We start from the raw sequence: 15,210 nt of genomic DNA, 5'->3' as shown, positions 1-15,210 counted from the left end.
CCTGAATCGCTGTCAAACTTCGGTTTTGTAGGAAGTGTCCTTTCTTTACGGTAGTACTATTACTTATTCTGTGGTACGTACTACCTAGGCTTTAGTTGGTAGACTATTGGTTCATATAGTCCGACAAGAAATTGTAGAAAATTACTTCCTACGTAACTGTCACATTTTGACGTAAAATGCTTAAACATGGCAACAATTTATAGTCTGTATCTTTAGATATTTAAAAAAAAGTAAACAAAATCTACCCTCAAATGGCTCTTAAAGCCAGTTGAGGGTAGGTAAAAACATTACATGATCAAATAATGTGGGTTAAAGCACGTTAAAGTCAGGTCGTTCAGTGACAGATCCAGGTGGTTTTGTATTTGGTTGGTTAACCTATAAATATTATAACTACCCGAAAATGTACAAATTATTTGTTTACTTTTATTTAAATACCTACAGATACAGAGTATAGTATGGAATTTTTTTACTTAAATTTTATTTAATTTCTACTATTTTATGTCGCACTATAAGTTGTGTGGAAATGTCTATATCTGTACCTACTTATAAATCCCTTTTCAAGTTAACTTAACATTATATTTTAAGAAGTTTATAAACTTATTATATTAGTCTTTGGCATCAATTCCGACACCTATGTTTCTAAACCTAAACCAGTGGGGCGACACTCCTCCTTTTGGGCATTCTCGGCTCCGTTCGGCTCAGCATTGCTCCGAGCAATTATTAGGGTTGGCACAACTTGACGTCCCTTTGCGTGCACGACCACAGATAAGATAATGACTTGAATTTTGACAAACAACTGCTGGCAACACTCAGATCCTTCTTTATGCCTCGCTCTGTTGTCGATGTACTGCGAGTAGCCCCCACACATAATTATGATTATGATTAATTATAGCCGGTCAAACAACTTTGTCAGTAAAAAAAGGCGGCAGATTCAATTTTTCTATAGGACGGTAACCCTTCGCGCCTTCATTTTTTAAATTTGCTGTTTATTCTACTGACCGAAATGGCTTGACAGACTATATTTACAATTTACCCAAATAAACAACTGCTGGCAACACTGAGATCCTCCTTGCCTCTATGCCTCGCTCTGTTGTCTATGTACTGAGTATAACCCCCTCCTAAGATGCCTAGGAGGATTATTAGACCAATGAGGGTGTTAGACTTGAATTTAGACGCGCAGTCGGCGGGGTTGTCCGGGTTGAGGGTGTATATCTGAAATTTGAGAGAAAACATATTGAGATACAGATGAAAAGTGTCATTCTATGGAATTTGCTAACCATGTAAACAAAAGTCACTAGTAAATTCATCATTCAGAGACAATTTCAATATGGCGGTTTGTTTACATAGTTAGCAATTAGTTCCATAAAATGACACTTTAGTGCATAATTGTTTTCCATCGTACTTTCTCGGAAACGTTCGTATTTGTCATGCTACTTCAGTCAACTTCAGTACTTTGTGTACCGAGACTGACTGAAATAGTAAGACACGTTCGTACATTCAAGTGTAAAAATATGGGTGCACACATCATACTCAAAAATATGTCCCATAGCTCTTATGTCAGCGAATTAAGAACTATTGGACATATTTTTGAGTAAGTTATATGCACCCATATTATTACACTTGACTGTACGTTTCCGTGAAAATACGATGGAAAAAAAATATGCACTACATATGTACGGAGATTGATAGAAGTGGGCTTCAAAGGGTTAAGCACTGTACCTAATAGGGTATTTGACGGGTGCATTACATTTGTTATAATTACTTTTCATATATTATAGTTTGCTATATCGTTATTTTGAATAACGTAATAAATGACATACTACCATAATACCTAATTAACGGTATATATAATGTTATTATTGGTATAATGGTCATAAGGTATATTTACACTTCGTCTAATATACATTGCCATAATTATTACATGCTCTAAAGTATATTATTTGTTATAACAAGTGACATAACATAATTATTTGTGTGGCATAATAGTTGCATGACATAAATGGGTTAGGTTAGGTTGGAACTGCGACTCCGCACAAACTAATAACTACCTAACAAAAGGAGGGTTAGGTTAGGTTAGAACTTTGACCCTCCGTAGAATCAAATACTCTAGCATAAAAGTGGTTTAGGTTAGGTTTGAACTGCGGCCCCCGCAGAACGAAAACAGTGAAAAAATTGGTTAGGTTAGGTTAGAACTGCGACCTCCCTAGAATAAAATAGCTAACAAAAGCAGTAGGCCTGCGTACTAGTTATAAAAAGTATGTAAAACTTTACGTTATCAGTAAATGAAATATGCCAAAAAAATTTATACAGTATATGTATTTATACTTGATAAAATTGTATGAAGTATTACGTTATACAAAAATATAATATAATAAATGTCATTATAAAACATGTCTCTATACTATTTGAAAATTATATTACATTAGGCATTATATAAATGACAGTTTAGATGAAATCACAATATAATAAAGGAAACGTATAATAAAAATTACATTATAACATACAATAATATATCAAATGGTTTTATAACAAATGTATGATAGTTTTTTTATAATTATATTAAGCATTACACACCCGTATTTGACTACTAGTCAAATACCTAATAGGGTATTTGACTACTAGTCAAATCAGTTTCTTTTTTCTAATTGTCAAAACGATGTTGCTACTATGGAATTTATATGAAACACTAGCATGTGACGTCACAATCAAATTAACTACTCTTTATAGTTTTACACGGGTTTTAAAATAGAAATTGTGTCTAAAAATAACTGCTGTATACGTTTCTCTAATAATCTTCTGGTGCTTTATTTCTTGCATGGTGTAATAGTTATTTGTTTTACAAGGGGGCAACGTTGTTGTTTAACCGCTCGTGCTAATATTGATACCCGAGCAGGCGAAAGATTCTGAAATTCTAAAAATGGAATCTTGAGCGTTGCGAGGGTGTCAAAGCACGAGGGCTAAACAAAATTTGCCCCCAAGTGAAAGACAAAATTTTTCACCACACCAACCCGAAGCAAATATTAAATGTAGAATATCAAACAAAATCAAATCCAAATGTATACTTACCCATCCTCCTTTCTATTGAAAAAATTTAGTTCCGAAATTGCTGGCCAGTGAGCTTAAAATTGTAGCGTTAATTGTTTAAAATTCGAATAGAAATTGTAAAGTTACCTTGCAGACTTCGCATCTAAATATATTTGGTCATGATATATTATTTTGAGTTTTATTCACCAGTACTAGAGTTCACTTTTATTAGCGATTTCATCAAGATGTAGCTTTATTGAATTATATTGGAGTGATATAAAGTTATGTAACTGTGAGATCCTCGTATTTCAGCCCGTACAAGATTAGAACATTGAGCTTTATTGCTTAATATAATCGAGTTTATCATTTTTTTCCCACCTCAAAAAGTGCTCAGCGCCGCTAAAGAAGTTTTCACGTCAATAAATTATTTTTCACCACACCAGCTCGGAAAGGCTTACTTGGCACTTCAAAAACTGATAGCAAAAATACCTAATAGGGTATTTGACTACTAGTCAAACCAGTTTCTTTTTTCTAATTGTCAAAACGATGTTGCTACTATGGAATTTATATGAAACACTAGCATGTGACGTCACAATCAAATTAACTACTCTTTATAGTTTTACACGGGTTTTAAAATAGAAATTGTGTCTAAAAATAACTGCTGTATACGTTTCTCTATTAATCTTCTGGTGCTTTATTTCTTGCATGGTGTAACAGTTATTTGTTTTACAAGGGGGCAAAGTTGTTGTTTAACCGCTCGTGCTAATATTGATACCCGAGCAGGCGAAAGATTCTGAAATTCTAAAAATGGAATCTTGAGCGTTGCGAGGGTGTCAAAGCACGAGGGCTAAACAAAATTTGCCCCCAAGTGAAAGACAAAATTTTTCACCACACCAACCCGAAGCAAATATTAAATGTAGAATATCAAACAAAATCAAATCCAAATGAATGTTATTAAATATTTATCATCCAAAATCATCATTTAAAAGTCAATTCTACCAGCAAACATAAGAAAACAACTCAAAATTTGCATTTGATTACTTTGCCTCACATGTGAATAAAATGCAACTTTGCTATCAGTTTTTGAAGTGCCAAGTAAGCCTTTCCGAGCTGGTGTGGTGAAAAATAATTTATTGACGTGAAAACTTCTTTAGCGGCGCTGAGCACTTTTTGAGGTGGGAAAAAAATGATAAACTCGATTCAGGTAACGTAACGGTGACGTCATGTGTCACGGACAATGTTATTCACCAAAGAACTTTAGTCATAACGTATCATAATCAGGTCAATTATTTAAAACTGGACTTTTATATTAAGCAATAAAGCTCAATGTTCTAATCTTGTACGGGCTGAAATACGAGGATCTCACAGTTACATAACTTTATATCACTCCAATATAATTCAATAAAGCTACATCTTGATGAAATCGCTAATAAAAGTGAACTCTAGTACTGGTGAATAAAACTCAAAATATCATGACCAAATATATTTTTCTCAAAAATGGACGGCAAAGTCGACTTTGCCGTTTAAAAAATAGGTTGCGAAGCGCGTAGTTTATGGTCAGTCAAAAATTAAAAAGTTAAAAACATTGCAGTCTCGATTTTGGGACTGCAATGTTGCATACAAATTCCATTATTTGTTGAGTTCCAAACTTTTTAAAAGTTGAAATGGCCATATCAAATGAAGGCACAGGCCCTTTAAACAGCCAAACAGATGATTAGTACCGCGACTATTTAGCTGTCTCAAATAGGTTGGCGTATTTTCGGCAGAAAAATACACTTCTATTTTTTTATTAAAAAATAAAAAGGCGGCAAAGCTAATTTTTACAATTGTTTCTACTTTTTTCTGTGAAAATATATACGTAAGAAAGTTGCTTTTGTAAAATATTTCTATGATATTTATATTTCTTGCACCATTTTTGAGAAAAGCACTATATATGACTCGGCTGGAAGGCTACTTGCTGGCTTCGGATTCAATTAAACGGACTCCCAAGGTCGTCCGTTTAAAACGAATCCTCAGCCTGCAAGTAGCTACTTCCGAGCCTCGACAATAATGTACTATAGATGCGAGGTCTGCAAGGTAACTTTACAATTTCTATTCGAATTTTAAACAATTAACGCTACAATTTTAAGCTCACTGGCCAGCAATTTCGGAACTAAATTTTTTCAATAGAAAGGAGGATGGGTCAATTATACATAGTGCTGCAGTCATTTTGGACTAGTCATTTAGTTTTCACTTCTGTCGGCACTCCCGGAGTGCAACCCGTTTTTTTTTTAATACAGTCAAATACCCTATTGTTCAATTGTCATTTCAGAATCGTACACACCTGTCTGGCCGCATGGAGCGTGGCGGCCCCCACAGCGACGTGGTAGGGCCACTGGAGCCCCGCGCCAGCGCCCGCCAGCAGCAGGCCGCCCGTGCTGAGCGCCAGGGCTCCGCTGAGGGCCGGCTTGGTGGCCGAACCGAACGTGAGCGCGGTGGACTTCATGCCTATGCGGGCGTCATCCATTTTGTCCTAAGGGCGAATTATTATAGCATTATTTTAATATCGGATAGATCTTTTGAATGCCTGAGAACTATAGTTCTATATGTCTATAGACAATGATATTAATAGGACCAAAGATCTATGAAGTGTATAAGATAAATAGTCTAAGAGAATAACGTGCCGTACCGTTTGGTATTTAACAATTTTAACACATCAGTGAAAGAACACGGGTCAAAGTCATATGGTGTTCTAAACATTTTTTTTTCGTATTTTTATTCAATTTTAGTTTTAATCCTGTGTCGAAAATGGCAGTAAATTTACTGTGAGTACAATATTTACTATGACAATAAGCCTCTATACAGACACCGCCGGGTCGATGGCACCCTGTAGGGCGCTGTAGCCCAGTACCAACCTGGTGCGCATAGATGGTGTCGTACACCACCGTCCACGCTAGAGCGCCGCAGTAGAGCGGCAAGCAGACCGCCGGGTCGATGGCACCCTGTAGGGCGCTGTAGCCCAGTACCAACCTGGTGCGCATAGATGGTGTCGTACACCACCGTCCACGCTAGAGCGCCGCAGTAGAGCGGCAAGCAGACCGCCGGATCTATGGCACCCTGTAGGGCGCTGTAGCCCAGTAAAGCGCCCCAGTTGAATGTGGCGCCCAGAAAGATTTGCGGGTAGTTCGTGAAGCGCTTCGCTAGCGGGTACGTTATTACCAACACTGTAATAAATCAAAGGAAACCGTAATGTGTAATGTGAGAGTTGTATTTTAATCTTTTTTGTACTCAACACAATAAACTATTTCTATAATTGTATTTGTCTTGGACTGTTTTGATTCTTGAGTGGTTAAAGTTTGTACAATAGAATTTAAATCCTCCTTCTTTTTGTAAAGGTTCATAAAAAGGCTTTTTGTAGGTAAGGACTGTGAGGCTTACTGTTTACTGTAAGGCTTATTTTTAACCCGTCGAACGCCAACCATACAACAAATTGATGCAAAGCAATTTGACCCATATTGATCTGTAGTAACACGTCTGATACTAAGTCGCTACGACCCAAATTAAGTTAACATCACACGTGTGACAGTAGGGCGCTCCATGGGTTAAATATAATTAAGTAATCTAAAATAACACCGTTTTTTTATGAAGCTGAATCTGAGTACAGGGACCGTGCGCGTTGGCGTCTGCCACATGTGTCTTAAAAAAGTTATATTTTACTTACACATGCTGCTAGCGCCCAGCGCCACGCTGTAGCAGTTCAGCTGCAGCAGCACTCCTAGAGCCAACGAGAGCTGAACAGCCAGGAAACCCACAGCTTGCTTTGTGGATATCACGCCAGACACCAGCGGGCGATCTTTGGTTCGCTCCACCTTTCAAATAAACAAAATATAGATCGTGTCATTCACGAAGACGCGTGCCTTGACTATACTCTGTATCTTTAGGTAGTGTAGGTACATAAATAAAATAAAATAGCCTTTTATTTCTTGCAATTATGACATTTTAAAATAGTTTTTAAATGAATTAATATTTAGCAAGAACCCCGTCTTCGCAGGTGAAGGCCTCCTCCAGAGGTACTTAAATAAAAGTAAATAAAGAATTTGTACATTTTCGGGTACTTCTAACATCTATTGATTAACCAACCAAATACAAAACCACCTGGATCTGTCACTGTACGACCTGACTTTAACCTACATTATTTGATCATGTAATGTTTTCATCTACCCTCAACTGGCTTAAGAAGCCATTTGAGGGTAGATTTAGTTTACTCTTTTTTAAATGCCTAAAGATACAAACTATAGTATTCCCAAAAAAATCGAAATATATTCCAATTAATCTAGCCGTGCGTGCGTTCGTGCGTGCGTGCGTGTGTGTGTGTGTGTTTGGTGTGCGTGCGTGCGTACTGTGTACTGTGTATCCTGTGTGTGTGTGTGTGTGTTTATAATATAAAGAACTGACCTGAGCATCAATGTCCCTGTCCCACATGTCGTTGATGGTGCACCCCGCGCCCCGCATCAGCCCCGCACCCACCAGGAACAGCCCCGCCATCTTGAGGGAGGTCTCCAAGGGCACCGTCCCGGGGAGAGACCCCAGCGCTATGGACCAGGAGCACGGCCAGTAGAGGAGGTGGACACCTGCGGATTCATTTGATTCCTTTGTTTAACCTTCGGATCGCCAAATAATACTAAACTAACAAACTAACTATTTTGGCTCAGTGAACCAAAGAGAATCTTGGCCTCCGAAACGAGAGCGTGCCACCTGTCCCGATCCTGCGCAACTTCCTGCCAGTTACTGACGCGAAGCTGAAGCAGATCCGCAATCATACTGTCTTCCCAGCGATACCGCCGATACCTGGGGCCTTACCATGATGTCCTTACTGCGATTCTGTTTAGGACCTAAACTGAATCGCTAAAGGACCGAGCTATATAAGTCGCATAACTCCGTCCCTTAGCAATTCAGTTTAGGCCCTAAACAGATTCGCAATAAGAACATCATGGTAAGGCCCCTGGGCCGACCCACCGGACGGCTATACCAAATGCAAATGTGATCAAAAGACGCGCGCGGCTACAGCCCAATATCAAACTTAGTGCATTCCAACAAGGTCCACAATGACCGGCCGCTTATGATAGGCGTGGCGTTCTAAGGGTTAATGAACAGCCAATAGGGAGTATTACTGCAATGTTCTGCCGCCAGAGTGCAGCACTAATTTGTTTAGTAAAACCATAGAGTAACTCATACATACTAGGCCTTAAATACATACTAGGTTTTAAGAAACAGCCTCAAAGCAAAGGAAGTGGACATGGCAAAGCCCCGACACTGTGACTAAAAATGAGATCGACTTCATCATGACGGATAGCAGGTACATATTCAGAGATGTCTCAGTGATCAATAGGTTTAATACCGGATCTGATCACCGACTTCTCCGAGGCTCTCTGAATATCAAGTTAGCTTGAAAGAAACCGATTGATGAAGTCCACGCTCGGACCTAATCCAATCCAAATCACGGCAGGTACCGAGAAGTTTCAGCAGCTTCTCAGGCATAGGTTTGTTGCCTTGGAACCCACTGATGACGCTGACGAGACCCTACGCAATCTGGTCGAAACTCTGAGGGACGAGGGCATAAAATTCTGCAGAACGCAGCGGACTGGCAGAAAATCCAAACTCTCGGCTGAGACTCTCGGTCTGATGACAAAAAGACGGGAAACCACCCAAGCGACTTCATCTGAGAGGTCAGACCTGAACAAGCAAATTGCGAAGATGGTACGGCGTGACCTTCGGAGCTTCAACACACGCCTCATTGAAGAGGCGATAGAGCGAAACCGAGGGTCCAAAGTATTCACTCAGCAGCTTGGCAGGAGCCACCTGCCGAAGCTTAAAACGCACGACGGGAGGACCGTATTGTCGAAGGCGGAGATCTTAGCCGAGATTGAGGATTTCTATGGTCGATTATAAGCTGCACATGCCCCTTATTCCCGACGAGACGACCATGATTCCAGAGCCACCCTGACACGCCACTACACTGACGACCTGCCAGACATTAGTCAAGACGAGATCGTGCTAGCTCTGAGGCAGCTTAAAAATGGAAAAGCCCCCGGTGAGGACGGAATAACATCAGAGCTTTTGAAAGCTGCAGGAGCCCCTGTTATACAGGAATTGCAGAATCTCTTCAACGCCGTCCTTCACAGTGGGAGAACTCCAAAGGCGTGGAGCGGGAGTTTGGTGGTGCTGTTTTTTAAAAAGGGGGACAAAACTCTCCTTAAAAATTACAGACCCATCTCGCTCCTGAGCCACGTCTATAAGCTGTTCTCACGACTGGTCACGAATCGTCTCGCCAGGAGACTCGACGAGTTTCAGCCGCCAGAGCAGGCAGGGTTTCGCGGAGGATATGGCACCACAGACCACATTCACCCAGTGAGGCAGATTATACAGAAGTCCGAAGAATATAATCAGCCCCTGTGTCTAGCTTTTGTGGACTGTCGAGACCTGGGCTGTTCTGGAATCCCTACAGCGATGCCAAATATACTATCGTTATATCGAGGTGCTGAGATGTCTATACGAAGCCGCCACTATAAGTATTCAAGTACTTACAGGGCCAGCAGTCTAAACCCATCCAATTGCGCAGAGGAGTGAGGCAGGGGGATGTTATATCCCCGAAACTGTTCACAAGCGCGTTGGAAGATGTGTTTAAGACGCTGGACTGGAAAGGTAAGGGCATCAACATAAACGGCGACTACATATCACACCTACGATTTGCAGATGACATATAGTCTTAATGGCGGAGTCGCTGGAGGAGCTGAACCGGTTGCTGGACGACCTAGCTTCAGCCTCGCGACGCATCGGTCTTGGCATGAATTTGGATAAAACCAAAGTCATGATCAATGGCTCAATGTGGCCATTGATCATGACTACCCAATACCGATAGTCGTACATGGTCACCTTCTCGAAATCGTTTCCGAATACACTTACCTTGGGCAGATTCTGCAGTTAGGTAGAAACAATTTCGAGAAGGAGGCCAAGAGGAGGATCCAGCTGGGCTGGGCAGCGTTCGGGAAACTTCGCCGAGTCTTCTCGTCATCCATACCGCAATGCTTGAAAACAAAAGTTTTCAATCAGTGCGTCCTACCCGTCATGACCTACGGAGCCGAGACATGGACACTCACGGTAGGGTTGGTCCACCAGTTCAAAGTCGCTCAGCGAGCTATGGAGAGAGCTATGCTCGGGGTTTCTCTGAAGGATAGGATTCGTAACGAATACATCCGACAGAGAACCAAAGTTACCGACATAGCTCAAAGAATAGGCCTGTTGCAAGTAACAAAGAATCATGGAAATAATGGTTTCAACGAAACATATATGTTAATATGATTCTAAAAAATGGCCCAATCTCAGTATAAACTGAAGGATTATTAATATATTCAATAAAATAAAAGTGCAAAATTCTCCAATCGGCCATTTTTACTGAAACGCCAATCAGAAACGTTCCAAACAGTGACGTCATCAATCCATAACATATTTCTTAGAGCAACATAGACAACCTCTTGACCGAAATCTATACGTGGGCACCAAAGAGTTCGAAAGGTGCAAAAAAAATGTTATTTCGCCACTAAACATTTATTACGTCCAAAAAATATTATTACACGATATAAACTAGATATCTATTTGTTATTATTTAAATAAAATGCTAAATAATACGATATTTCAACAACAAACTTTTTTTAATTATTTGGCTGAATGGAACTATCATTGCCATGTTGGCTGTCGTAACTAGAAAAAATGAAAAATTAAAAAGTAAAAGCGGCGTTCGGTGATTTTCACTCAAAATTTACATGTATCTAAATAATTCATCTTAAACTGCAACCGTGTGAGAGTTTTTGTGTAAAATGAGTTATTGTGATAAATTTTTGTAATGTATTTATCATCCCTAATCGTAATATATGGTGCTGAATTAACAATATCATTCGGATTCAAGGGAAATTCGTAACTGTAAGTATGTAAACAATATCTACCACCCTACCACCAACTAAATGATGACGTCACAAATGGCATGCGAGGCGTTTTCGCGCGAAGTTTAAACTAGCTATAATAAAATGCAATTATCTATGTTAAATCTTATGAGTATAACTGAAATATAGTGTTTTTCGGAACTAATACAAGTGTACCGACGATATTAAAAGGGTTTTCAAAATTTGTCATCAGGCCTATTAGCAAGCTGAAGTGGCAGTGGGCTGGCCATATCTCAAGAAGAACCGACAACCGCTGGGGTAAACGTGTTCTTGAGTGGAGACCGCGACTCGGCAAACGTAGTGAAGGACGCCCTCCGACCAGGTGGGATGACGATCTGCGAAAGACTGCAGGCAGATGCTGGACGCGGCAAGCTGAAGACAGGGCGCTTTGGCGCTCTTTAGGGGAGGGCTATGTCCAGCAGTGGACTAATATAGCCTGATGATGATGATGATGATGATGATGACTAGGCCTTAAACAGTTTTTTGACAAGTTTTCACTATGACATTGATGCACCAAGGCGGTTTGTTTACAGGTGGCCTACCGCGAAATGCGAAAATCGAAATTTATTTATCTGCCTCTCTATCGATCGAATAAGCAAGAGTGATAGAGAGGCAGAAACCGAACTTTCGATTGTCGTGTTTCACCTTGTTTCACGGTAGGCCATGTGATTGACCTAGTGACGCATGATGTGTCATTGATGATGTCAATGAGGTTTGTTTACTGTATATGCTAGTAGTGCCACCTATGCAGAGCTTTGCCTAATATTCCCTATTTATTCCACTTTTGGGCACAGGCCATCTCTTCCAAAAGGGTTTGGACTAAGTGGGTGGGGTGTTCAAAATTACCTACACATGCTCTAATTCTCTTAGGCATAAAGAAAGCTGTTTATCTAGAACACCTTACCCACTTAATAACTGCTGCCATACCAGTTTCAATCACCAAAAATTATAAATGCAAAAGTACTCTGTCTGTCACCTCTTTCTGCTCAATCTTCTGAACCAATTTAGTTGAAATTTTGTACCAAGTAAGTAAGTATAGCTTGGCAAAAAAGAGTAGACATTAAAAAGTGGCAACACTGTAGTGTCATCCCTTTCAAACCAATTTATATAAGAAAACGGGACAACACGACAGTGTTGCCACTTTTTAATTTCTACTCTTTTTTGCCAAGCTGTAAGTAAATATAGTCAGACCGTAAAAAGTCTGCAGAGATTTTGATAGCCCACGCAGTGCAAGTGTCATTTTAAACGTCAAACTTCTATGAAATTATGACATATTCATAACACTTACACAGCGTGGGCTATCAAATCCGCTGCAGACTTTGTTTGGTGCGACTCTATCCTTTATGGCACCATAAAGTAAAAAAAATACAAAAAGTGAAATACAAGCTTAAGACTCGGTAACAACAGGCGGTCTTATCGCTAAAAAGCCACCTCTTCCAGACAACCAAGACAAGTTTGACAAGTCTGATTGTCTTTCAGACAAGTTTGAGTTCCAGGAAATCAATAATCTACACAGAAGAAATTGTAGGCATAAATTAGTATTAATTATTACATTAGCAATATTAATTATTGTATAATAATAAGTATTGGTATATACTTGTGTTGGACCCTAAAGGTGACGGATGAAAAGAGATTGCATGTAGCGGAGATGAAAATGTTAAGATGGATGTGTGGCGTGACAAGAATGAATAGGATAAGGAATGAGTATATACGATGAAGCTTTTTTTTTAAGGCAAGATTATAAACACTTCCATAACACCATGTATGTCTTATGGATGCCAAACCTGGGCCCTTACAAGCAAAAACATGAGAAAATTAGAAGTAAGCCAAAACTCCATGCAGAGGAGCCTATTAGACATAAAATTAAAAAACAGAAAAAGACTAACAGATATTAGACAAAAAACAAAGGTGATCCCCATAACAAAAACTGTCAAAAAACTTAAGTGGAGATGGACGGGTCATATGATCAGAGGCCCAAACAAATGGTCACAGAAACTAGCCCATTGGTACCCCAGAGATGCTAAAAGAAAGAGAGGCAGACAGATACTAAGGTGGGAAGATGATATAAAGAAGGTTGCTGGACCAGCTTGGAGGAGGGAAGCGCGGAAGAGAGAGTGTTGGAAGGTTTTAGAGGAGGCCTATGTCATTGCACAAGCTAGAAATAATTAATAAAAATAGAGGAAATAAAATAAAACATGTAACTAGACATAATATCTAGCAATAAAGGCTATTTTTATCTTTATCTTTTATATAAGAGGAAGCCTGAAAGTTGCACCCATAACAGAAAAAGTAAGGGCAAATCACCTAGCGTGGTACGGGCATGTGATGCGGGGGGATGAAAGTCATGCGATGAGAAAGGTATTACGAATGAATGTGGAGGGAAGTATGATGAAAGGAAAACCGAGGAAAAGGTGGATGGACTGTGTGAGAGATGATATGAAATGAACGCAAGTGTATGATGAGATACGGGCGAGAGAGAGGTGTGGAAGAGAAAGACATGCTGCCCCGACCCCAAGTGTATGAGAAAAGGGCAAGAGAATGATGATTAGCAATATTTATACTGAAAAAACTTACCTATAGGTCTGTCCCATCTTGCTAGCTTCACATATGGGTCTATCTTCGCCCTCCACAACTCTACTCCTCTCTTGTCTATACTTAACTTGTCTATCACATTAGTACTCTCTATCACAGCCTTTTGTCTATGGTCACTCTGTGTGGAGTGTACCCGCACTTGCTTTATATCATATTTGTACTTATTTAAATAAATATTCCCGCATAAACAGTATTTTTGTATATTTGCTTGGAGGTTTTGTATTTGTGTTAATGGTATACGTAGTCTGTGGTAGTTTCGGAGCGACATGATTAGCATTTGGCCGTTTTGTGCTCAGTACTCAAACATTATAATCTGAAAATTATAACATTATACAATTAGATATTTATCATGAGTAATTTATAATGGATATGCAAAGCAAATGCTAACTAACAATCTATCTTTAATAGTTAAAATGTACTTATAACTATGCTACTATAGTGTCCTTAATTTTTAGATTTAGTCTATAAGTTTGTAAATTTCTGTAATATTACTTTTTTATATATGTTATATAAATAAATGCCCATTATTTATATCTTAAAAGATATGATATAGGTGTTATAGTTAGAATATTGTCAACAAAGATGACATAATTCTAACCTATAAGTAAAAACAAACCAAAATAGTATTGTTTTTATACTTACCACGGCCAAAATAAGTTTCATGCTAAGTAGTTAGTTGAATACTCATAAAAAACCCTCCGCATAACAAGTTTTCTAACCTTATTCAAGGATAACTACAATATATAAAGAAAGACTATAAGATACAATTGTATCTCTAATATTTTTGGTTTCTGTAAGACGGTATATACTTGGAAAATATCTTTAACATGTGCGGACTCTATTTAAGACTATTTAGGTATATCCTAAATACAAAATACAAATAAATATTTATTTTTAATTATGAAATTAAACAAGGAAAATATGGGAAAATATTACCGCACATGACATAAGAATGAGGTAAGACATGTGACATTACATTAATGACATTGACAGTTGGAGTCTGTTCAATCAAAAACTTAATATTTCTCTCCTAGGGTTGCAGTATAGTTGCGTCTTTTTTATTTAATTAAAGTATGTCCTTTGGATTATACAATTTAATGTATAATTAAGTTGATTATCTCATTCAAAAGAAAAATAATAACTGTTTTTTTTTTTTTTTTATGGCTTTCCCCTCTTGTGTGTATTGGCAGGAGGGATTTTGCCAATGACGACGTTTTAAGACGTACTACGCACGATAAGAATGTTCGGTGAATAATTTTGATTTGGTGATAGGAATTGTGCTGGGAACCTAAAACAAAAACATTTATTGTTATGGACATCACAGACAACACATGACATATGTACAGTTTATTAGAAAAAGAGCGGGAAAGGCGATAGTTTTGACAGTTAGGCAGCATGCCAACATAAGGAGAAAAATAAGAGATGGACAATAGATATAAGATGACAAGTATTATAGAAAGAGTAGAGCAAGTAAAGCCGTTAAAGTTTTATATTATTTTCTTGTATGTGTTTAAGAATAATAATAACTGTTATTATTAAGTGAATATAAATTCGCTTTCTACTAACTTCAACAGCGCCCTCAAGCGACAGTTGTTGGAAACTATTATATTGCCCTCTA

General features: G+C 38.7%; 1 protein-coding gene across 1 annotated transcript; it reads right to left on the bottom strand.

The window, feature by feature from the left end:
- Positions 1-837: 837 nt before the first annotated feature.
- LOC134802504 (4-hydroxybenzoate polyprenyltransferase, mitochondrial) lies at positions 838-13,917 on the bottom strand. Its single transcript, XM_063775184.1, has 6 exons — positions 13,575-13,917; positions 7,459-7,634; positions 6,725-6,872; positions 6,034-6,227; positions 5,348-5,536; positions 838-1,212 (listed from the first exon to the last, which is right to left on the bottom strand). The coding sequence occupies exons 1-6, from the start codon at positions 13,867-13,869 to the stop codon at positions 1,030-1,032; spliced, it is 1,185 nt and encodes a 394-aa protein (XP_063631254.1). The 5' UTR covers positions 13,870-13,917; the 3' UTR covers positions 838-1,029.
- Between the last annotated feature and the right edge of the window lie 1,293 nt (positions 13,918-15,210).

This window comes from Cydia splendana, chromosome 24, assembly GCF_910591565.1.
Source record: "Cydia splendana chromosome 24, ilCydSple1.2, whole genome shotgun sequence".
NCBI lineage: Eukaryota > Metazoa > Arthropoda > Insecta > Lepidoptera > Tortricidae > Cydia > Cydia splendana.
This window is presented reverse-complemented; position numbering and strand designations above follow the sequence as displayed.

Coding starts and splice junctions, on each gene's coding strand:
- LOC134802504 (XM_063775184.1), bottom strand. CDS start 13,869: ATGCTAATCATGTCGCTCCGAAACTACCACAGACTACGTATACCATTA. Junction 6,873..7,458: donor ACAGGGACATTGATGCTCAG/GTCAGTTCTTTA, acceptor TTTATTTGAAAG/GTGGAGCGAACCAAAGATCG. Junction 1,213..5,347: donor CGCTCCATGCGGCCAGACAG/GTGTGTACGATT, acceptor CTCAAATTTCAG/ATATACACCCTCAACCCGGA.